This window comes from Marmota flaviventris, chromosome 16, assembly GCF_047511675.1.
Source record: "Marmota flaviventris isolate mMarFla1 chromosome 16, mMarFla1.hap1, whole genome shotgun sequence".
NCBI classification, from domain to species: Eukaryota; Metazoa; Chordata; class Mammalia; order Rodentia; family Sciuridae; genus Marmota; species Marmota flaviventris.
The window spans coordinates 70,002,927-70,028,750 of record NC_092513.1 but is presented as its reverse complement, the minus strand read 5'-3'; the positions used below and the strand labels follow the sequence as shown (position 1 = coordinate 70,028,750).

Below are 25,824 nucleotides of genomic sequence, written 5' to 3'. Positions count from 1 at the left end.
GTCCAGGGTAAAAAGCTAGGACAGGGTGAAGACTGAATTTCAATCCGCTTGTCTGATGACAAGTTCCATGTCATTAGGGACTATAAAGAGAAGAAAAGCACTTTAGGTTTTGATATAACTCTAACAGCACAGATGACCTGCAGCTTTGGGTCTGTGGAGAGAGGAAAGGCACACATCTGGGGAAGGGGAAGAAGAGTGTCCTTCCACATACGTTAACTCCCACTGAGGGAGTGCAGTCGGAAGACTGCTTGCCAAGTAAAATGTCTTCCACTAATGAACGCTTTTTACTGAGTTTTGGTTAAAACAGCTACTTCACTTTAATTCTGACTTATTTCTGATATGATAGTAAGATATAATGAACTGTCTTAACTAAAACAAAATAAGGAAGTTTTTCCAAATATGCTGGTAAGTTTTTCATAGCAAAAAGCCCAGGAATTCCATACAAATACCCTCTTCTTTATTCTTAATCTTTATATAAGTGACATGATTCACCTTCCAGATGCCCAGAACATCAATGTGAAGACAAGTAATAGAATTCCAAAGTCCAGACATATTTTTAATACACCTCTCCCTTCCCTGACAGCACATAATCTCTAAACAGGTTTGAGGAAAAGTTAAAAACTGACAAGTTATGAATACATGTTCAAAATCTATAGCAATCACTATGATTGATTGTTCATTCTCCTTTTTCCTCCTATTTAAAAACTTGAACAAAGGACGAGACTTCTGTAGAAACAAATCTGATTTCTCATCACTTCAATACAATTCAAAAAACTCCCATACAAATTCAAAAAAAGGTGACTCTGAAGGTGAGGAAATGATTATGATCTACCTTCTGTTTGGGAGACTGGTTTGCTCTACCTTTACTTGTTCCACTGAGCCTCTCCCTGGGATGGCTCAGGATGATAATGACTTTGCATCATATTCAAAGCAACTATCTCTGAGTAAAGGTGCTGGTCAGCCTATGAGTCAAGTCAGATGCAAATAGCACCAGCTCTGGAAAGAATGTTGGTAGCTTCCATCCAAGATGGGAGACTGTGGTCACACTACAGGCTTTGGCTCAAACCTCCTATATTCTGAGGCCAAAGGCAAGTTAAGTCGTATGCACACCGTGCCTGTGCATGCACGCCTGCACGCACACATGCCATCCCCCACACACTGGTACACTACTAATCCTCTGCTGGAAAATATTTCAGCATCATTTAGATTTGCCTCATGATAAGCCCAGTTCTCTATGATTAGGTAATGCTATTGTTGACCAAGTCATTGACTTAATCTCTAACAAAGACCAAAGTGTGCCAGGATTGTCAGGGCAGGAATATCACCTGGTGACTTTTTCCTAGCACCGTTCATTTTGCTGGCAGGAGGAATAAAGGAGGGAGAGAAGGTCTTCTATGCATGTGAGTCAGCTCAGTAACTACCTGCTCTGTTCCCTTGCCAGTTACACTGCACAAAAAATATCAGCAGCTTTTCTTCAAGCCACACACTTTGCCCTCTAGTAGCCCAGAGAGTTCTGGGGATGAACTCTTCATGATCCAAACTCACAGTACTGTTTGGGGGGTGGAGAGGTTAATTTAGCCTATAAACAAATAGCCAAGCTAAACTATAAAAAATTCACTTAACTCTAAATTTGCATACATCAAGGCATGGTTATGCATAACCATGGCAAGCAGCTGCCATCTCAGGAACAAACCAGTAACAAATGTTAAAAAGTACCTGTGCAGACTGACAAAAGGGCATGTGGAAGAGTATCTTTACATTCTGAAATAAAATGTCTAGGCATCTGGCCACACTTATGTCTGATTTAAAATACACAAACAGTATTTTAATGTCACAGTTGCCTGCTCTGTGACAAACATCACAAAACTTCAAATAATCTGTGCTTTGTGTAATTCACTAATTGAACATGTCAACCCTTGCAGACACCCAGCTGTGCCAGCAGGAGCACCTCCGCCTGCTCTCTGAAATACCTGAGCTCTCACAGTTTGACCCAGCATGCGCCTAGGCAAGCAAAAATGAGAGGGGGGGGGGGACCTCAATGAACTTGGAAAAGGCTCTCCCTTATGGGGTGTCACCTTGAGTCCCCCATACTCCTTCCCCTGGTTCCCTCAGAGTCTGTGACTCACAAATGCAGCGTGACACGTCTCTCCTCTCCTGGAACCCAAAGCTGCTCTGTGCCAGGCCCACGCAGACTCAGCAAACACTGGGACAGGGGATGCAGGTCTGGTCCCACCAGCAGGCGGCCTATGAGTTAAAACCTCAGGACCTTCGTGTTTTCACAATGGAAACAAGGGTTTGAACTGGAGACACCTAGAAGGCCCTTCCCAACGCTTACAGCTTCCCAAGAGAGGCTCTCAACTGAATCTGCAGGTGTTGGTTTTCTTGTGGCAATCCCTCTCTTAAGGCCTAGTACTGGAAACTATTTCAGACCTTGCACAGCTTTTATAACACAGTCACCACCATACTCCTCCAGCTGCCTGACTGACAGTTTTCCCAGTTATTCCGGACAGCTTCTTGCTGGTAGTGATTTTATTTGGTGAGGCTGTGTCAACTTTTCAGTTCTTCCTGATGTGGTCTGCAGCCAAGATGTGATTTTCACAGGCCCAGCACACTCACGTCTCCTCTAACATCTAGAAACTCAACACGACCAGGAATCACTTCAGAAAACACAACATTCCAGAGAAAGTAGAGTTCACGCTCTGTCATAAAATAAGTTAGAATACTGCAACCCCATTTAACAAAAGGTAACAGGTAAAGCCTTCTCTTATGGAGGAAACTGTCAAGTGATGATGAACGAAGAGTCTGAGATTAAGAGTTGGGATTAAGAGCCTTTCCTCAAGCTCCAAGAGCCTAGGAGAGGAACTTCACATCAAAATCAAAAAGCAACGATGATACCGAGTACAAAAATGATCACAGAATATTCCAAAATAGAAGTATGCTAGAATACAAATCTCATCAACAGCCTGAAAAATCCTTTGACAACTTCTAATTTAGAAGAGAAACAATGACAATTTGTCTCACTATAATGGACAAATTGAAGAGAAACACAAAGGGAATGATACAGTGTCTCCGAGAAACACAACTGATTTTCTGTAATAAAACCAAAATATGGGGCCAAACATAGAAACTTGTAAAAGTACCATTGCTATATTTGCTGGTGGCTAAAGAACAGTTACAGGAAGAAACCAAGGCTAATTTTTGTTTGTTTTAGTCCATAAATAAATTTGAGAGTGTTTTCCTGTCTTACTGTCATGGAGGAAAAAAAGAAAATGGCACTTCTGTGCACACACCATCAGGTGATCAGCCTCTCCTGAGCTTTCCAAAGACACACCCTTGGGGTGCAGCAAGAACTCAGTCAGCACCAAGACGACCACCTTGCTCTCACCAGGCCCTGAGGGGGCACATGCTGACCCTCCTACAGGATGATATATGGCTGCACAGCTGTGGGACTAGCCCCTGTGGCCAGGTCTGGCAGCCTGGGGCCTGAGCATGACAACAAAGAAGCAGAGGAGACCGCCCTCAGGCACAAGCACTTCTGCAGAAAACACACCACACTTCATGGACACAATTCCAGAGAGGATTAGAGCAATCATTTCCAGGAGAGAGAGAAACCACACCTAACAATGCTACAAGGACACAGAGGGCTCTGAGTCACAGGAGCTGAGAGTCAGGAAAAAAACAGGTTGCTACAACCCCACCCAGTGTGGGAGAGTTCAAGATTCAGTGACTCACTGGGGATTCCGGAGAGACACTGAGATTCCACCCAGGAGGCCACAGCCTTTGGACCTGTGAAACAGAGGACAAAAGCGTTATCAGGGTGTCTGGATACTCTCAGATGCTCTCAAGAAATAGGAGGATTAAATGTTAAAAAATATGCTTTAACACCCACCAGAATGGCTAACAAAAAGAAATCTGAAAATACCTAGTGCTGAGGAGGAGATGGAGAAACTGGAAACCTTCAACACTGCAGGTGGGAATGTAAAATGGTGCAGCTACTCTGGTAGAGGATCTTTACCTGGTAACCACACACCTACAAGCCACAGGGCCAAGCCACTCCAGCCCTAGGTCTCCACTTGAGAAATGAACACATATGTCAACTCAAAGACAATCAGACCCATGTTCACAGAAGCATTATTCATAATAGCCAAAAGTGGTGCAAAAAAAAAAAAAAAATCCAAACACCTAACAACCAGTAAATGTCTAAACAAAATGTACTTTATCCATCCAACGAAATAATACTTTATAACAAAAAGGAACAAAGTACTGATGCGTGCAAACTGCTGAACTTTAAACAAAAGAACCAAATCCAAAAGACTAAATTGTATATGATTCAATTTATGTGAAATTTCTAGAAAAGGCAAACTGTACAGTCACAAAGCAGATTAGTAGTTGCCTGGAACCGGGACTAGGAATGAGAACTGACTATAAATGGACACAAGAGAACTCTTTGGGTGACAGAAATATTCTAAAAGTGAATTGTGAGGCTGGGGATGTAGCTCAATGATAGAAGGTTTGCCTAGCATGCACCAGGCCCTGGGTTCCATCCCAGCACAGCCAAAAAACAAACAAACAAACACACACACAAAAAAAAAAGAAAAAAGAAAAAAAAAAAACTATGGTGACAGTTGCTGTATGACTTTACAAACTCAACAAACTGCATATGAGTAAACAAACTGTATATGGGTGAATTTTATAGCACATAAAATATATACAGCTCAATAAAGTCATTAAGAGACTCTGAACCACCAGCTTCTGTTGGCCATGGGTGCTCAGCATTCACCTTTATCATTAGGAATCAATGCTGAAGGTGTAACCTCATTTAGCACTGGAATTTAAAGTGAGAGTGAGAGTGAGAGTGAGAATGAGAGAGAGAGAGAGTGTGTGTGAGAGAAAGAGTGAGAGAGAGAGAGAGAGTGTGTGTGTGTGTGTGTTAAGGAAGGGGGAAAAAAGACCAACTTGCACGCAAACAAAATGCAGAGGTATGCCTGCTTCTCTCCCAGTTCTCTCCACTGTTTCTGTTTACTGTCTCTCATGCCTTTACCATCTTTGTCTCTTCTTGGACACCCAAAAGGTGGGGGTAGGTCTTTAAAAAAAAAAAAAAGTTATCTTTCTGTTGATGCCGAACAAATGGAGATGTAAACACATTTCCATGACATTTAACACTTTACGTATTTTTTTTTTTAGTTGTAGGTGGACACAATATCTTTATTTAATTTATTTATTTTTATGTGGTGCTAAGGATCGAACCCAGTGCCTTGTGCATATTAGGCAAGCGCTTTACTACTGAGCCACAACCCCAGCCCCCATTTTATGTATGCTATGGTTGTGGTGCTGAAAACATTTGGGATGCTTTCTGAATGACAGAACAGAACATCCAAAAACCGTAAGAGACCGAACCTCTGAAAAAAACCCTGGAACTTGAAACCAAATGTTTAGAAGAGAGAAAACACAATCAATGAAAACAAAAGGGGAAAAAGTAGAGTGACAGTGAAACAGACTGAAAATCTTATGTCCCCAAGTACAAAGACAGACAAACTCACTGCAGCACTTCACAGTAATGAGCAGAAGACAAACACTAACTTCACAGCGTGACTACACATTCATAAAGACAACCTAAGTTTTGAAAGCACGGTACCATCAAGTCTACAATATAACAAAAGTTGAATGAACTGAAATAAAAATCTGTACCTGCATCAGCCCAGGTGAGGACTGTGGACAATGACAACAGCTCAAAGTGACATGACCTCCTTCCTCAGAGCCAACTGCTCTGGACAGCTACTGCACTGTGCGCCTCTGACATACATCTACTCAATCTGCCTTCTTTTCCAGATTCTTACATCTGCAACTCTTTGAGGGCTGTTTTCTACCCCTTTCTGTGCACTGCAGTTTACTCCTTACTCAGGACTTTGTTGTGGATATGAACTATAATTAATTAGTATATATACTGTCTAAACACAGAATATGATAAGAAACATGCTATACACAGAATTATAGATACATTTCTGAACTTGAGTTTCAAAATCAACCTGATCCCTATGGGTCATCAGAACCTTTAATGGGTTCCAACCTCACTTGCAAAACATGGATGAATTTATTTTTAAAAATCACATATTCAAACAGAGACACCAACAGTATTTATGTACAGATTAATCAAGCCCCTATCGTGCTTACAAATCAGGTAAAAGCATTAAATGGATTTGGCTAATTTAGTTACCCAATATCCCACTGTAATTTGCAGACTGCATGTGTAAACAGCTGCATTACCCAAACAAGGCCAGACCTGGAAACCCCAGGGCAGAGGGCAGAGGGTACACAGCCTTGAACACTCATGGCGGAGCTTCTGCTACACTGACTTGGATTTGTCCCATGCGCGTGCATGCTGGGATTACAGGTGATTCCTAAGTGATCTTTGATACACTGTGTTTTATCTTCCCATTGCCAGAAATGGCATCTTGTCTCCTTGGTATTTCCCAGCAGCTTCTTACATATGGCCTCATGGACAACAAATTCAGGAAAACATGCTAGGTGATTAGGTTGACCTGAGTTTTCAGCAATCCTCACTATCTGAAAAATAAGATTAATTTTTTTTCTGTGTATCTTTCTATGCACATATCATGTGAGATCATGTAAATCCAAAGCTGAGACGATGGGCAAGAGTGTGAGAAGAACCCAGTGAAGATGGATTTTCCTAGGTGCCTCTGCTGTTGACCAGTAAAATCTAGGAGCTACCCGAATAGCCTACTCACCATGTGAAACCCACTGAATTCCCACTGCCCATGTCACACACAGAGTCAACTCAATCCCGTTTGTCTAGAAAATTTCAAAGTTCTAACAATATTGACTTTCAACGGTAACAAGATAGCAAAACAATAAATTGAAAGCCCTTTGTATACACTATCTTACTCTATGAGAAGTGAAAAATAAACAGTTAATTCTCATTTTACAAATAAGGAAAATAAAGCTTACAAGTCAAATGTCAACTGGGAAGAGTGAACCACAATGAGACACATTAGAGTTAAATTAGTGGAATTTAAGGAAAAAAAAATCTGGGCATCCAGGATAAAAGAACAGTTCACTCCAAGGAGAAAAAGAAATGATACAAGCATCAGACTTAACACAAGAAAACAAGAATAATATATTTAGAGAAAATTTAAATTAAAATAAAATATAAGTCAAGGATTTTATATGTAGTGGAATTGACCTTCAGGTATAAAGACAAAACTATCAACATGCAAGAATTCAGCCAATCCAGTTGCCCAAGCTGTCCCTGAGACATCTGCCCAAGAAGTCGCTTTGAAATGACACAAAAGACATCAGCCTGAGACATATGCTAACTCTTGAGTGCAGGTTTACTTGCAAAACTAGAACTGTGGTTTCTGAAGCACACAACACCATACCCGTGGTGGCTGTGTACTGACACTGCAGGCAGCCACCAGAGAAGGAGAAATGAGAGATTATGTGAAGAACACAGCAGCCTGATAAGGGCTCACAAGCATTTGTTTGAAAGATACCACTTCAAGCCACACAACGGAAGACACAGAACGGAGGGGCAGGACAAAGTTAATATCTAATTTCCCTATTGCTCACAGCAGGGAATCAACAAGCAAGAAAAAGGAAAAAAGAGAAAATTTTATGTGAAAATAACTATTAGAACAAAAATATAAGCCCCTAAACACCAAAAAAGAGACCAAAAAATCATAAAATTATATGAAAAAATTAAGGCTAAACAATGATTTTATCAACTAAGGCCTATCAGGTGATGCGCTCCCGGGGCACATATAACCAAGAGGCAGTCATCTTCTCCACCAAGCTCCTTTCTAGAGGTAAACAAGAACACCCAACAGGGAAGCCAAGAAACCTCAACCAAATACACATCAATGAAAACCGATATCACTAAAGAGCAGCAAAAAAAAAAAAAAAAAGTTATTGTTAAGTAGTAAAAAAAAAAAAAAAAATTAAATGCAATAGCCAGGTATGAGTTTATAAAAATAAGCATCATTTGTAGGATTCACTCATCTACTTCATTCAACAAATACTTATTGAGGCTGCATGGTACAGGTGTTTTTCTAAGAGGTAGGGATTTGAGGTTGAGTATCACTTTTCCTGTGAGCAGAGAGCCAGAAACATACATGAGATAAATGTTGGCTGGACTTAAGATGTTAGCAGGCCATGGGTTCAATGATCCCTAGTGCCCCCCTCCACCCAAAAAAGATACCAGTAGGTGCTCCTAAAAATAATCCATCTTATTAGAGGCACATGAGACTAGACATAAAATAGCAGCTCATTAAAATACCTAAGATGAGAATGACTGCCAAGTAAAGCCTTCAGTCACAGAAATGAACCTATAAAAGTAACTAAAAACCATGAAATTTTTCTCTGCCTGACTCCCTTTCCAGGAGAACTCTTATGGTTTATATGAAAATGGCTTTCATTTTTCATGACATGGAAGAGTTGATGGCCGCTGGCATCAAACATGCTAGAATCAACAAGAGTGTAATTATCTGCACACTTTCAACTGTTTTCAAAATACGTACTGGTTGGGATTTTCCTAATTTAGAAATATGTACTTTATGCTGGTGGTCTAGGACTGTCAAAAACCTGACAACAAAGAATTTTAAAATCTTGCCCAAAGCATTCTTTCCTATAGCAATTATTTGACTTGTTTAAACCTCACCTACTTCCACCAAATGTTTGATGTAGTCTACAACATCCCAATGTCACAATGCTGGTTGTGACACTACTTTAATGGTACATTCACATCAGCTGCCACATGTAAAGCACTTAGTCAGGGCCTGACACACTGCAAGTGTTAGCTATTATTAACGGTTCCATTCAGAGATTTGCTCGTTCTAAAATATGTGAATAAGTATGTGAGGGTAAGTGGGTGACTGTATTTTAATTCGCCTGTTGCATTAGTTGATATGGGAAGTAAATTTAGTACATTTAGAATTCTCAGAACATTTTCTTAAAACTACAGATCCTTTTAAACAAAATCTACAGAACAGATGAAAATTTAATGGTATAAAATTCCTTCCTGAGGCTACCAAAAACACATTTTATCAGCAATTATTCCCTGGTTCAGTTTTTTGGGGGGTGGGGAGCAAGATTCTGTGAAACCAGATCTAACCTGAGATCTGGGTACAGAGGATTTAATACATTATGTATCTATTAAGAATTTATAAGGGAAAAAAATGGGGAGACCCCTCAAAGAAGACCAAAGTACTCACAGGTCTAAGTACAGCAGCAATAATTAGGGGCACTGAAATTACCTTTTGTTTGGCTTCTTTGTAATTACTTTTAATAAATTACTCTGCCTCCCCCCATCACTAAAGTAAGTTGTCATCCAGAGGCTCAATCAGCACTCAGTTCAGAGCCATTCACAGACAGGGCTGGAGGGAGGGTCTGGGCGGTGGTGCCCCAGCTGTGACTCATTAGGATCCATAAAGCTTTTCTATGGAAATCAGGATCAGCCTAGGCCTGGTAAAGGAAGAGGGGCCACACAAATGCCAGCTAATCATGAATTCTTCACAGGACAGCAGCACCCTCAAAAACGCAGGGGCACCGTGCCTGGGAATGGCCTTAGCTGCATGGCCTGCAGGCCAGAGCCCACCCTTCTGCTGGTGGAGGATGCCTCCTGCAAAGTAAAGGGACTCTCTCTTCAGCACTCTCCTAAGTCACTCTGGGCCATTTGGCGAAGTTTTGTGTATTGATGGCTCTGGAGTCAGGCTTAACTCACTGTCTGCTCTATGGGTTCAAGAAAAAGCTAAATAATTTTAATTTGTCTTAAATATTGGTTTCCAGAAACCATAACTAAACATAAAACAAGACTTTTGTCACAAAAGGCAAACAGAGCAGTACTACACTTTGTTACATAGTTTAAATTTTGTACCTACCTTTCTTATTTTGAATATTTCAATATTATAACTGTAATAAAAGTATTTCTTACAATATATAAAATTTTAAAAGGACCTATAAAGGCTGCAAATGCATAAACCAAGCTGGATTTTTACATACAATTTTAAAACCTGTGAATTAACATTCCAACTTAGGTTATCATTGGTTGTAATTCAGAATCAAGTATCTAGAAAGGACAAATGAAAGTAGAGCAAAATGTTCCGTAATTCAGGAAGGACCATTATCACAAAGAAAAATAGTTTTAATATTTTTTTCTCATGCTCAAATAAGAGAACTTATCATTTGGCTCCAATTAAAACAGCCACTAAATACAACAAAGACCATATTTTTCACCACCATCTTTTTTAGATTTTAAAGTTTCAATCTGCATTATTTCAATGAAAACTTCATCAAGTACTGCTTTTCAGGTTCAAGCAGAAAATAATTAGGTTACCCATTAAAGTAATCTTAACGGGTGCTGCAGCTGGAAACCCTCTGCACCTCGGGTGAGTCCCGACCAACTGTAACAAAGGCCAGTCTGGCCCTGCACACTCTGTGGAAACACAGCGCACATAAAGCATTACTTGTGAGCTACAGCGCCTATTCAGTTTTCCATGTTTAAAAGTAAGCCAATGAAACACTTCCAATACCATGATATATACTTTAGTGGTGACCAGAAATGAGTAACATAAAATTTGTCTTTTGCATATTCAGACATAGAGGAAGGACAGTTCTTTTGAATCTGAAAATTGAAATTTTCTTCCTTTAGAGAAGTCAATCATAACCCATTCACGTACTCTTCTTAAAACACTTTATTCCATAAATATTACTGTATAATTTTTTCAACACTGAAAAATTATCAAAACTCATATTACTTCACGTGTCTATGTTTATAAAAACGTTATCCCTTAATTTTTATTGTAATACATAATTTGCATTTATTTTTGAATTGGACAAAGGTAAAAACAGGAAAAAATGTGTTCTTCTAAAGCCAACGGCTATCTGGTAAAATGTTATTTGTAAAACGCTCACATACGATTTACTGTTGCAACCAGGAAGCTTCCCCTGCCCCTTGAAGAGCTGCTCACCCTTCCGTCCTAGCTGTTCTCTGTCCAGTCCCTCACGTTCTTGCTTTTCATTATAGAAATCACTCAAACCAAACAATAAGAGCTTGAAATCATGAAAAAGGAAGAATGTCAGAATGGAAGGAGAAAATACCCTAGGACCAGAAGCAGAAGAGAGGCAAGTTTGTTATTTTAAATGAAGAAAACAAAACACAGTATAAAAGGATTCTGTCGCACGAGGGAACAAAAGCCACAATATGAAGCTAAAATATATTGGAAATAAACATCAGAGAAAAGTATTAGAAGACGCAGGAGGAAAAATGCTGCATCTTGAGAGAACACGGAGTGAAACCTGTTAAGACAGCAGACAAAGGCCGGCAGCTCTCAGGCAGGTGGGAATGACAAGAAGCAGCAGGGACCAGAGGACAGAAAGGCCAGGAGAGCTGTAAATCACTTATCTGGGTGGTGCATCTCTCTCACCCAATTGACTTTATTTCATTATTCATTATTTTAACCCTCAGCTGAGCACAGGCAGTTTATTTTGCTTCCTCTTCTGAAATCACGGAAAACCTCAGCCTGCATTTCCATCAGGCTGTGCCTATCACTTGGCACCATGGAGAACTTCTTTAAGGGGGAAAACAAACATACCTGCAGCTCCTGCCCTCCACAAACAGTGAGGGCTGCACCCTCCCATCACAGGAGCAGAGTTAATGCAGGCCACTCAACCAGGCTGAATCCTGAGAGGCCTGAGATTGCAGAGGCACTTGGGGAATGAAGGCAGGGCAGGGGGAGGAGGGGAGAGGAGTGAGGGCAAGGAAGACAAAGTAGGCAAATTGACATGGGCTACCCTCAACATGTGGACCCCTATGGAATGATGGCAACACACTTTCTTATTTTACAGTAATATCAAGTGAATGAAAGCAGGAAAACACCATTTTATTTAATGTACATGAAAAATATAGTGGATGCACAAAAAAAGGACACTTTGAGTAATCTGCTTCTACTTGTGGCAGTGCAGATATTTTTTAAATGACTTTTTAGAGTCAACAGTAAGTGAACTACTTTGTTCCTAGCTAAAGGTTAACACATGACCTCGGACTGGAACACTCATTACCAGAGTTCAATCTGTATTTCAAAACAGTGACACACCTCACCTACAGCTGCAGGATGGCTTCCGGGCCCTTCAGGACTTGTTCCAATGTCCTTGGGCCGCTGACCTTACTTCTTTCCACCTGGCCCTTGGAAACACTGCATGCTTTGCTTCAGCCCACTCCAAACCTTCTCTCAGGTGCTGCAGAGGCTAAACAGTAGGCAAAGGCTGGGTGGTACTACCCAGAACCAGAGGAAAGACTGGGGACACCAATGATGAATGTGTTCTGCTCTAACTCTGATATGTCCCATCCTCTTGCCGCCCCACCTCCACCCTGGGGAATAGTCAGTTCTAAGTTTCACTCCTTGAAAGGAAGTTCTCCATGTTGGTCCAAGACTAGTTCATCTTCATGCTCCCTTTAAAACTGCAGCCCTGATTTCCTAGGAGGAAGAGCCAAAAGTGCGTTCTTCCTGAAAGTTTCAACACAACAGACTCTCATCGAGGAATAGTCAAGTGGAGAATTTCCATTCTTTTGGAAGGTAAAATCTGCAATCACTCTCTAGTCCCCCTGACTCTCAGAAGACACAATGGTGGGAACACAGCTATCACATATAAGGTCACTCCTCGATTAGGTTTTGGTAGTAAGATGCCTAGAAATCCATAAGTGTAATGGCTTTTCCTTTTTGCATGATATACTGTGCATTTAAGTAATCTTATTTTTTGTTTAAAAAATAATCATTGCAAACTTTTTTGGTAAAGTATGAGGCACACCACAATTCTTTTCTGTCTTTATAGATACTTTATGCTCTCAACTGTCACTGTGCTATATTTTTTAAAAAATCAACATAAACTACCATAGCATGCTGAGGTATGGTCCCCAAATCTGTTTCAAAAGACTTTTCTATTACTGTTTAACTGAAGTGACATCTCTGACTCATTGTTTAAAAGAGGAAGGGTCAGGGTACCACTCTGCACATACAGAATGTCTAACTACAAATTGCCATGCTCCCAGGCCAGTTCTCTTTCCAACTATCTCAGAAGCTGCCCGGTATCCTTAAATGCACTTGGAGACTTTGGTATCACCTTCATTCTGGTGTACTTTGTGCAAGTTCTCAGACACTGCGATGCCCATACTAAGGCAACACATTACAGAAGTTGGCAGCAATACTATCAGCAGGAATGTGGCTGCAGAATTAAGAGTGATTCGTCATACATTCTAACAGCAGAAAAACAACTCCTCACTATTTTAATCCCTCTGTGCTACCAAGAACAAAAAAAACCAGTAAAATATAACTAAGCAAAAGCAACAGAAAGCATATCTGCTGTAGAAAGCATATCTATCTGTAGAAATATTGTTCCCTTTCAAGAGTTTTCGGTAACTAACTCAGAAAATTACAGATCACTTACCTTATTTCAAAATATTTATTTCAGTGATGAATCAAGTTTTAACCTCACACTATTTCAGGAGAAAACAGACAGTTCTAACTTCTACAAAGTAACATTTTATTTCTAAATTTAGAAAAATAAATTCCTCATTTGCTTTACAGTAAAAATCCCTCCTAGCGTTTTGAAAGCAATCCACTTCTTTCCTGTCTCTCCATTCTCAGAAAACTCCAACCTGAGTGCAGGCAAGTGCTGGGCCACCGCCTCTGTCCCACCACAGAAGCCTGCAGGAGATGCACTTGGGAGGCTTTCAGGTTCAGAGGCACCTCGGCACTGCTGGTCTAATAAGGACACCGCTGGGTCCTGTTGCTCTATTTAATGAGCACGAAACAGATCTGCACCAGCCACTCACGAGAACGTCGCATGTGATGCTCATTACGATTATCGACAATATTTCCATAGAATTATTCACAGAAATTACAGCTACGGCTTATTGGAAATGTAATAGAAACTTTTAAAGAATGCTATTCTAATTGTCGTGACCAGGTCCCGGGGCTTCGGGAAGCGGCGATTTATAGAGACCCTCTCCGGTCCTCTCTCAAGGATCCCTACCTTTTCAAACACCTCGTTTTTCTCCCTTCGCTGCCGTTTTCGGGGTCTGCGGTTCACTCGAATCCATTTTGTCACCTGAAGTTCAAGAACCACAGAACATTTTAAAGAGGTGGCCGGGTGCCGAGGGCCGCTGGCCGGCGGAAAGCGCTCCGCCGCGCTCGAGCCCGCAGGCCGCCAGGCGCAGGGCCCCCGGCCGCGACCTCCGCCCGCAGGCCGCACCCGCCGCCCCGGCGCCCGGCTCCGCCCGCGCACTCACCTCGGCGCTCACCTGCCGCGCGAGCCCGCACTCCGCCCCGGCCTGGCTCTCGCTCTGCAGAGGCTGCGGGGAAAGGGACAGAGTCAAGTTCACCCCGGGGGCGGCCTCGCCTCCCTCCCCGAGCCCTGCCCACCCGGCGCGCAGCCTCGCACCTCGCCCGCGGCAGGTGAAGACGCAGGCGGCCGCGCCAGAACCCAGCCGCCCCGCGGGCCCAGAGCGCGGCGCGGGCCCGCAGCACCGAGCGCGCAGCGCAGCGCAGCGCGGGCTGCGCGGGGCCGGCGGGCGCGGGCGGCGGGCGGCGGGCGGCGGGCGGGCGGGCGCGGCGCGGGGCGGGGCCTGCCTTAAAGGTATAGGCCGCCGCACCGCCCCTCCGGCAGGTCTCCCCGCCCCCGCCCCAGCCCCAGCCCCACGCGCCCTCTATTTTATTGTTCGTCTTGCAAATGTTTTTCTTCCTCTCCTGGGCTCCGGCCCATGCTCGCGCCGCGGCGCCCCCCACGCGTGGACAGACCCCGGGCGCGCCTGCTTCACCTATGCAGCCTTCAGACCCCGGGCCCTAGGTACCCGCAAAAGGCTTTCTCGGAGGTTGGAGCACACGAAATGCTGCCTGCTCGCAGTCAAAGGCTTTGCAGAGATGCTTCCCGCAGCCCCGCGAGGAGCCAGTACTTGCTCTTCGGGTCAGAAGCTAAGTGTCCGATAGCTTTCGTGAAGGGAAAGGAACTTTCCAAATGCACTGTTCGCGAATAGATTACAGCGCAATTAAGTAGAAGCTTTTCAGTGTTCCTCCGGGTCTGGAGGTGGCTGGTGACCTCCAGAGAGAAGCCTGGAGTGCAGAAAAACCTAGCCCCCAGTTCCGCCGGCGCATCGCGGGAGCCGCCGCGCTCTGGCTACGCTCAGCCAGCGCGGCACTCGCCCCGACAGCGTGGGCGCACAGCCCTGCAGCTCCAAAGTCACTGGTGGAATTAAAAGGAGCTTAATCTGTTTTCATAATTAGGGAGAAAGTTTCCACTTCGTTTACAAAAGTGTTCGCTACCCCCAAGTTTTCAGGTAATCACCAAAAGGTTTTCCATCAGTTTCAGAAGGTAGTGGGACCAGATTGCTAGTGAGAGCCGGCAGGAGAGTAGGGTCGTATTCGTTTGCTGATTTTGACCACCCTTTAAGTTTATCGCATTTCTTTAAAGAAAATCTGCCTTGCCCTCTCTTTATTGCTACTCCATCCCTCTTTCAAGATCAAAAGGTTTAGATCAAAGCCAAGATCAAACTCAGTACTTTAAATAGAAGCAACTTTGCTATGGAGTATTTTATACAAAGAGGAGCTTCTTAATGGAGACATCAGAGTGGAGAACTTCATTGTGTCTCTTCATTCCATATTCATAACTGGACTACTTAAACTTACATTAATGATGCACATTTATTTCCTAAAATAAACAACAAATCTGCTCAAGTGGAGGAATCTTCCTTAGTGTTTGTGTTTCCGGGAATACAAAAGAAAAAAAAAATCTTGACTCTAGAGAGAAGTATAAATAGATGCATTAACCATTCTGTATCATTAGTAGATAAGTGCTATGAAATGCAACCTCATTTTCAACATATTATCTAATTTTCTTATACATTTGTATACAGCCATCATATGCAATTTTTCTACTATAAAGGAAATGGACAAAATAGTTAATGCTTTGGAAATTTTGTGTGCACATACACATAAGCAGATAAAAAATTAGAAATGGAGAAGTGGATTACATGGAGCTGCTTAATTTTAAATGCAAAGAGAACTATGAACTTTCCAAGCTTCTTCTATACTACTAATTCCAGAACCAGCAGAAATCCATCCTGGCAGATGCTTCCTTTTATCCAGCATTATTTTCTTCCTTGGAAGTTCACTGCCCCTAGGAATTTTGATACGAACCACTCAATACTGATGTGCCTAACTTACACCAACCTTTTTAAAGGTTACTTTTTAGTGACTTGTAAAAAAAAAAAAAAAAAAAAATTCAACATATAGACTTTGAAGAAACAAAAACCAAGATTGTTTTTAAATTCCGTGTATCCCACTGAGTTACTGGACAGATCTTGGGAGGATGCAGTCTCCTCTCTCCCTAGCACTCAGTTCTTAGAGCATCTGTTTCTGGCATAAGCTGAACAGTGAGACTTAGTCTGTTGCTCTCCTCCTCTAGTGCCTCATTGAGTGGGAAGCAAAAGCTGGGGTCCATTCTAAGCTTCTCCCAACTTTTTCCTAGTTTGTTCTCTTGCCCCACCCCATAATATATTCTCCACAGAGAAGCCAAAATCATATTTCCAAAGGTAATTCCAATGGTTTCACTTGGCTTTATGGAGGCTGCTTTGCTTGGCTAGTTCTTTCTCATCCTCTAGTTCTGGTCTTAACACTTCTCAAAGGTCTTTCTTCACTCTCCACCCAAATTATGTTATTCTCCCATTCTTTCTAACAGCATCCTCTTTATATTCTTTTGAGTGATTGTCTTTTATAGCTACTTTGAATTTTATTTTTTATATTTATTTTATTATTTAGTTTTAAGTGGATGCAATTTCTTTATTTTGCATTTATGTTGTGCTGAGGATCAAACTCCATGCCTCAAGCATGCAAGGCGAGCGCTCTACTATGGAGTCACAACCTCAGCCCATTGAATTGTATTTTTAATTAAGAAAGTATTTTTAGAGTAGTTTCAGGTATAGAGAAAAATCAAGTAAAAAAGCACAGGATTTGCATATCCACTCACCTCCACAGTTCTCCCTACTATTGACACAACGTTCATTAAGGTTGAAGAATCAGTACTGATACATTATTATTAATTAAATTCTATAGCTTTCATCAGGGTGTTCTTTGTTGTAGCTATTTCTTGCTAATTTACTAAATATGTATCTCCCTAACTGGACTTTAGGTTCCAAGAAGAAAGAGATCCTGTCTTTTGTTCCTGGTATTCATCCAGTTATTAAAAACAGTACCTCACATAGAACAGATGCTCAATAAACATGTTAAACAAGAATGGAAGTATAAAGGAACAAATGAAGGAATAGCACATGAAATTTCATGGGGGAGGAGTTTTGAGATGAAGATTTCTCTAACTTCTGTTTATTTCATCACTAAAATATCTTAATTTGAGCTGAACACAGTGGCACACATCTATAATCCCAGTGATTTGGGAGCTAAGTCAAGAGAATTACAACTTCAAGGTCAGCCTCAGCAACTTAGTGAGGCACAGTCTCAAAATAAAAAGGGCTGGGGATATAGCTCAGTGGTAGAGCACTCCTGGGTTCAATTCCCAGGGTAGCAACTAAAATAAAATGCCTTTTTGTAAAGAGCATAGAATTGTGAATTTTAAGAAAGACATCAATTTCAGTGCCAAAGTATTTCTAAAATGACTTTAAAAACCTAAAAATAAAAAATGACAAAGGTTCTCAAATGTTAATCACTTAAAAACTGCATTACAGAATCGTGCTGGGAGCTGAATTTAATCTAGGAAAAAAAAAAAAAAACATTGCATGACACTGGAAAAATATTTGTATCAAACCTGAATGTATTTTCTTGTTGTCTACCTAAATCTCTCTGTTCTGGTATTTACACCAATGATGGCAGGCTGTGGAGAAACTGGAGAAAGACACTTTCAAAAACCGGAATTCTATAGTGGGGGATGGATAGTCTAATACCTATCTTTCAGAATGTGGTGAAAGCACTTTAAAACAGATGTTCTCTATTTGAATTATATCTTTTAAAATGCCTCAGCTAGTAGAGAGGCAAGTTTAGAAAGGAAGTTGTTTCAAGAAACTTTCTTGTGAAAGCAGTTTATTAAAGCTGAAGACAATTTCAGAGGCTGGAAGAAATGCCACTGCTTTAAAATAAAAGCATCCCTTAATGTGGCAGTGGAGACTGCCCTAGAGGGAAAGCCTTTTTCAGTTTTCTTTTCTTTTTTCCTTCTTCTCTCTTTTTTTTTTTTTTTAAGTAGAAGAGGAAGTTACTCCTTTCACTGGAAGAAGACAGTGATACCCATTTCATACTGCTAATGAGGGCGCTGCTCTCTTCCTGCTCCTGAAGGAGGCACAGCCAGCAGCAGGAGAAGGCGCCTTCCTAGACCCCGGAAGGCCTACAGGGCGAGCAAGTGGAGCCCTCTAATTACCCCACACAGCTCAGATGGTAAATTACACTCCTTTGGGCAAAGCACAGGGCAAACTATCCACTGAAAGAAGCCAAAGTACCTTTGAATACCAAACAAGGTAGAGGGTTTCAGAAGCTTCTGTGGGTTTCTGAAGGGCTCTACTGCCAACATATATTCAAGGTTAATTACAAAGTAGGAGTCTGCACAGGACTGGAAATAAAATCAAGGTAGATTAAGCTATAGTAATAACAAGTAAGGATTAGGAGTAGTTATCAAATGTTTATGCTTTTAAATTTGGTTCTGTTGTTTTCAAATGTGATATTCCTTTATGTTGGCTTGTGGTTGATTCTGGAAGAATTATACATAATTTATATTACTGCTTATTTTGTCCATGTTAGAAAGAAGGCCTCGTTTCTTTCTGAAAAGAATTTTGGCCCTGCCACATGGACCTCTCAGTGGAAGTCCTTATAAAGTATATTTTTTTAAAAAGGAAATCAGTCCCTTGCTGGGCCTAGCAACTGTTGAACCAGTGGCTGTTCAGGGAGCCAGCTCACAGAACTTCTCCCTCTCTGACCACAGCCCTGATCTCACTGTTGCTCAAAGGCTTTTGCAGAGCCTGACTGAGGGGAACACATTTCAAACACTCAGCTCTTCATTCTCTCCCCACTTCAGTTCTGGGAATGAAATGCATGGCTCTGCACACACCACGGAGCGCATCCCAACCTCAAGTTCTTGCATTATTCCACCCTCTTTGTGAATCTGATGAAGGTTACATGCTATCAGCTCCCTAGGGGGGAAAATACACCTTTAGCACTTGCACATGCATACACAAACACACATAGAATTTTCAGGACATTGGCAGATTCATTGACACCCTAACTCCTCTCCTGGATACTACAAAATCCGCTCCTGGATTGAAACAGACCACCATAAAGCTGACCCTGGACTTCGTCTTTCAGGTACTTTGTGAAAGTTCTCTTATCACATTTAGTTCTGGGAAGAAGCCATCAACCTTTATTGAGGTGCATTATAAGAAATAGCCCCATAAAACCCATCTCAGTGTTTACTGGAAGGGCGGGTTTAGAGGGCTGTTTATTACATTAGATGGTGATTTTCTGTGAGGGCCACAGCAAAACCTTCTCCCTGGATTCACATCAGGAATGGTGGGGCTGAGGCAATTGGTTTATTTTGACCTCACCAACATTGCAATTTATCCCTTCCCCTCTTCTAGAAAGCAAGGTGCTCCTGGGACCCTGCTTCAGCCAGGCTGGAACTTCAGTATGTACTTACTATGCACTTAGTTAATTCTTGGCCTTATCCCATTTTCCTACCATTATTTTCAAGTCACTTTACTTATTTTAATTTATTTCTCTCATGCTACACTTGTCTGCTTTGGATGCTGCCTTAAGTTCACTTTGGACAAGGAGGGGTTTGAATAGTGTTCTGGGCTTATTGTTATTTTTTCTTTAATTTCCCATTTCTTTTTGGAGGGGAGAAAGTGGGGATCAGGAAAGATTTTATGGTTCTAAATTTCCCTCCATTAACAACATTTGGAAGTAAAGCATGTAAGTTAAGGTTACATGATTGTACTCTTTAAAAAATTTAAGGAAAAAACTATTTAAAAAATTTTGAAAACCATAATACTATACAAACATCACACAGGACTATTAAAAATGTAAACCAACCAAATATTTTATCCCTTTTGATATCAAAACCCAAGGAAAGAACTTAGATTGCAGGAAGAATGTAAATCAGACATAGAGACAGGGCGTTCCCTTAACCAATGCAGTGCAGACCCCACTGCAGAACAGCAGCAGAGCTGGCGAACACAATGAGGCTTGGACACCACCCCTGACCTCAGCAAACCGCAGGGTGAGGCAGTACCTCAGCCTGGCATATGGGATGTGTGGACAGCTCAGGCTTAGACATGTGTTAGCTGTGTGTCCACTCTAAGCCTCCTTTCTCATAGAGGTGTGAAGATCAGATGACATAGGTAATGTGCTTAGGACAGAAATCAGTGACATATCAAGTTCTAGACTTTTAAAATTAAGAAGCAATTTAACATTACTAGAAGCTAGAGGAAGTGACTTTAGGACAAAAGGATACTGAAGCTCCATACACTTCAGAGATCACAGAATCTTAGAACTGGTAGAAAGAACGAGAACAGCCAGGCTCTGTGCAGAGGGGAAACTTCACCAGGTGCGTCCGCATACAGCTCTTCTACCTGTGCCTCACACAGCACCATCTTAAGGATGGAGAAGCTGAGTGTCAGGGAATTTCATTGCTTGGCCCTCAGATATCCTCAGATTGGAAATGTAGTGCTCTTTCTACTCCATGGACTACTAATATGGACTGTCACTTTAAAACATTTATTATGTGATCAGAGCAAGCTTGGCTCAAAACAGCCCACAAAATACAATCCCATACCATAAAAGTCTCCTGAAAGAGATAATTTAGAAAACAGATAATAGCATATTGCCTTAAACACCTGTATGACTGCTGTTCTTTACAGGACTTTGATATTCATGGCATTACAACCTTAGAGAATTTTCACAGGTAAAATGTAACATTATGTAGGGTTGGCTTGTAGATCTGGGGTTCCCAGCCTGACTTATTGGAATCACTGTGGTGGCGGGGGAGGGGGACTTACAAATCCCAAGGCGCCAGGTGACCAGGCAGATTCCCATCTCTGGGAGTGGGACCAGGCACCAGCCATTTCTAAGTCTCTACCCTATGACTATAGAGAACCACTGGTCCAGACTGTCTCAGTGATGCTCTAATAGGTTACTATAAAGACAATTCAAAGTCAGTGACACACAGGATGACACTATACCATACTCTATGATGATAAATCCCTTTAGGTAGATGTGGACACAATCCTGGGCATGATGGGCTGTGGGCCAACCCAAGTAGCTTTCCTCAACAAGATCCTTCCAGTACACACAAAGACTAAAAAGGAAGTGAAAGGTTTCTACGTTCTATCCAAAAGGGATGCAAGAAGGAAAGGATATTTGACTTTTTAGTGATTGTTTTTCTAGGTGCATTGTTGATTCAGTTCTGGATCCTGAGTAGAAAAACTTTAGATGGGACCCGATTTTAGCACTGGTCAGCAATACTGTCAATATGAAGTAGTACTAACAATATTCTAATTATGTGATGGCTGCCACCCATCCCTCCAAACAAACATTTTGCATTTGAAGGGCTGCTGGATAGAATTAGAGGAGAGCAGCTGGGCCTAGTGGTGCACACCTGTAATCCCAACAACAAGGGAGGCCAAGTTCAAGCAACACAGGCCCTGACTCAAGATTAAAAATAATAATAATAATAAAGGGTTGGGGGTGCAGCTCAGTGCTACATCATCTGTGGGTTCAATCTCTAGTACTGCATGTATACAGGCACACACAGGGAGTAAGGGAACAGCATGTGCCCATGGAAAAGACCCCTGCAGTGTGCCAGCAGCACTGGGGCAACCCGGGCCGATTTCTAGAACGTCCACCAGCCTGCCCTAGTCAACTGGGCTCCTGTGTCTAGGAAAGATGTGCACAGACATGGGAGCCAGCAGAAGAATCATTCTGATAAAGTGTCTTCTGAAGGGATAGTCGTTAATTAGGCATAAAAACACAGCATATACTGATTATTTCACTAGCTTGAAAGCAAACACCAGTGTCTAGGTACCTCCCCATTATTCCCTAAGATGGAGGGAGTATGGTATCTAGAGGTGTGTACACATGGACTCCACGGTGCCTTTGAAGGAGGAGGTGTGTGGCTTTAGCATGACTATTTGTAAGAGCTGTGGCCCTCAGTCCCAATAGCTTGTCATCTGGCCTCCAAAAGAAATTCCATGAAGTCAAAATATACAAACAAGGGGAAGGGGCCTGACTCCTACTCCCTGTATCAAGAAGTAAAAGCACACACGCACGCGCACACACACACACACACAGTAGGGAAAGTAAAATTCACCACATTTTGGAGGTGGGGCAACTGTCCCAAGTACAAATAATCTGAGGAAAAGCCATTTTCCACAATGTTTGTTCACCAAACTCTTAGCTCCCTACAAGGAGGTGTTCTAGGAAAACAATGGGAGGGGTCAGAATTAATTTGGCTGCTAATCTCTTTCCTTTTCATAGGATGTTTTCTCCAGCAGTGGATTAAATCAACGTTTAAGGCCCCAGCTGTGTCCATATTAGGAAAGCCCTGGCTCAAGTCTCTGTGGAAAAAGGACCTGCCCCCCGCCCTTTGCTCTGCTCCCACCCACCTCGTGTGGAGGTGGGAGAGTGGGAGCTGGGGAATGTGAACTTGATCCAGCATTGATCAGTCAAGCAGCAAACGCTCATTGTTCTTTAGATACCAAACATAACTCCTTTGTCCTAGGGATAAAGCCAGCCACTATGCACATAACGACCTTTGTGCTCACCAGTATGATAGACGGAAAGGAGATGCAAGGAACATTAGAGTTTTATTAACATCAAAAATACCTCCTCATTGTCAAGATTGAAGAACCCATCAGTTAATTTATATTTATGTTAATATTAGGTATATTAAATGCTCTTAAATCTAACTATCTTCTACAATTTCTTGTTTTAGTTTTTCAGCACTGGGGATGGAACCCAGAGCCTCATACATGCTAGGCAAGTGCTCCACCACTGAGCCATGCCCCAGCCCTGTTTTCATAATTAGACATTTAATTTACAGTGCACATATTAAGGTCTGCTTTAGCTTTGCCTTTACATGAACCTTTCTTATCTTCACTGCCTGGTTTTCTGAGGTTCAAGGTCACTGGAATGCAGGCTAAGAATCAAATAAGTCCATCCTCCAAATATGGCTTCCCCGGTGTTATGGGAAATATGCCACAGAGAACTTAGACCTCAGCCCCCTCTGTCCTTGCTGTGAGGAAATTATGCAGCCGGGCACACAGGTCACACAACTGAGCCAAGGAGATGGATGCACCCCAGGGTGAGGAGGGGTAGGAGGACTCACAGCGCAAGAAGCAGGAGGCAGAATGCGAAATGGGAATCCCCTCTTCTCCTCACAGACAAAAGCCTGTCTTGTATTTTGAACCTGAGTAAACTTTCAAAGGTCTCAAAATAACTGAATTGTGGCATCATCATAAAAAGCCTGACCTGACAACCACACAGTCTTTAAGCCCTGGGGTGGCGCCTGTGGAGACATGGCCCATCTGAGGCGCTGCAAGCAAGCACTGCCCCCAGAACAAGTGGTGGACTCCAGGAAGTAAGCTCTCTTTTTCATGTGCCTCATTATAAAGGAGAATTAATAATTTTATTTCTGGTCCTGCGTCACTCACAATAATAAGCCAACCATTGTTACAAAACCATCATAACATGAAATGTGATATTTCTACATTGCTCTATGAATGTACCAGCAGGACCAGGAGTGAGATGTGAAAACATATGCAACCTACCCCTGTAGAATGAACCTGGGCTTCTAAGTTGGACAACATTTGATTTTCAGTTTCCTCCTCTATAAAGCTGGCATGATAATCATGTTCATCGTGTGGAGCTGTGAATAGGAGGGGTAAATAACTTAGGCATACTACACTTAGCGGAGCGTCTACTCACAAACCTGGTAAGCTTTTTTCCATTCTGGACATTCAAGTATGTAAAAAGAGATACGAGTGGAGGAGGAAAATACAATTTTAGGGAGTCAAAAACCTATATATTTGTTTCCTTCATCTGCAGCTTCTTGAAGCATTTATGCAAAACCCAGGCAGATGCCTTTCAATCACAAAATCAATGACAGTGACTAAAAAGCTAGAGTGTGAGGAGAAACGACAGTGAGACTTCTGGAGAAATGGACTTTGTGAAAAACACAATCAAGAAGAGTCTTAGTGGGGCTGGGGATGTGGCTCAAGCGGTAGCGCGCTCGCCTGGCATGCATGCGGCCCGGGTTCGATCCTCGGCACCACATACAAACAAAGATGTTGTGTCTGCCGAAAACTAAAAAATAAATATTAAAAAAAAAGAAGAGTCTTAAAAAGAAACGCATCTTTGCTGGGCTGTGTGGAGTAAGAAGAACAACTCCATGCACCACTGAGGGAAAAGGAAGGGAGGAGAGAGGAAACTCGAGATGAGTACTTGGAGAAAAGGCAGGCAAAGCCCCCTGACGTGGGAGCCATGTCCTGGTCCCAGGCATGGAGTTACTCCAGCCGAATCCCATTATCACGGGTTGCCCTGGAGTCTTGGTACCAAATTCTTATATACTGACTTTGGCCTCCCCTCCATGCATTTTCATGCCAATAAAGTTGCTGAAATTAAAGAAGAATTGAATTGTGAAGCTTTTTGGCATAAATAATGTCATATTGTAAAGTCAGGGCTAATAACAACCAGGATGCCCTTAACGCACTTAAGAAAAACCATCTGATATATGTATCCCTCAATGTGGTTTGAAATTTCCTTTGGCCTACAAAGGAAAATATTTTTAGCACATAGCACACTTTGTAACAGACATATAAATGCACTGAAAATATAATTTTAGGAAAGCATCTGGGTTTGATCATCCCAACTCCAAATAGGTCCTACTTTCTCAATATAAGAAACACTACAACACTTTGCTATAAAATATGCAGCAATCACTGTGACATTTTCTCATAAACATTTCATTACTGGTCCTGTTTGTTTGTTTAGTTTTTTTATGCAGTAAATAATGATTTAAATATAAAGCAACATAAAAATGAGGTTTCTTCTGAAGCATTCGGACCCCATGTCTTCCTATGCTTCAAACAGCAGCCAGTGCTCACTAGACCTTCTCCCAAAGGATATTTAGGCAACAGGCATAAATGAATATTTTATTTGCTTATCTCAAAATGTATCTTAGAAATAACAGTTGCCACTTTCCACGGAAAAAAATGACCTGCAGTTTGACTGATCTGCAGGAATTTTGAGACGAATTAGCCCAGGAAAAGTTTTCTCATCTGTTGGCTCAATAGGTTAATATCTGTGAATAACTGATCTGAATCAGTGAGCAGCCAGTGTCAATGCTCTTGCACACCAATTGTCACTTCAGATCCCCTCACCTCATAACTTTTCGAGTAGGAATTTTCCAGTGGAAGAAGGAGGACAGAAACCAGGTTTCTCTATAAGTTTGTAAAACAACATGAGGATAAGACATAAAGTTATTCCAACACTACCCAACCTAAGAATGAGCTTTAAATATGAAGCCAATTCAAGATGCCAGAGATGGAAAGGAAGACACAAAAATTAAAGGCTTTTCCTCTCAATGGACTCAGAGTGGTACCTGGGCAAGGCTCAGAGGAGGTGCCCTTCCCCTAGGCCAGTGCACCTCATTCCCCTAAAAAGCAAAACAAAGTGGTCTCAGAGAAGGTGAGCAGCTTGCTCAAGGCACACTGTCCAGTGGCAAAAAAGCTGACTCCAGAGCTATATTTAATGTATTAGTCACCTTCTC

The 25,824-nt window shown here is 41.9% G+C and overlaps 1 protein-coding gene across 10 annotated transcripts in view; it reads right to left on the bottom strand.

The window, feature by feature from the left end:
* The window catches only part of Aopep (aminopeptidase O (putative)), a 306,012-nt gene that overhangs the window by 59,096 nt on the left and 221,092 nt on the right, over positions 1-25,824 (bottom strand). For 3 of the 10 annotated variants that reach the window (XR_011704742.1, XM_071602504.1, XM_071602505.1), the window contains exons 12-14: positions 14,300-14,362; positions 14,044-14,118; positions 3,733-3,786 (exon numbers count right to left, since the gene is read on the bottom strand). Coding sequence is in view for 4 of the 10 variants with exons in the window: in XM_071602504.1 (XP_071458605.1) it covers positions 3,733-3,786; positions 14,044-14,118; positions 14,300-14,362 (192 nt within the window). In the remaining 6 variants the exon portion in view is untranslated. Of the gene's footprint in view, positions 1-3,732; positions 3,787-14,041; positions 14,119-14,299; positions 14,363-25,824 lie in introns of those variants that run through there. The other 7 variants (XR_011704744.1, XR_003585436.2, XR_011704745.1 and 4 more) reach the window with 4 other exon arrangements.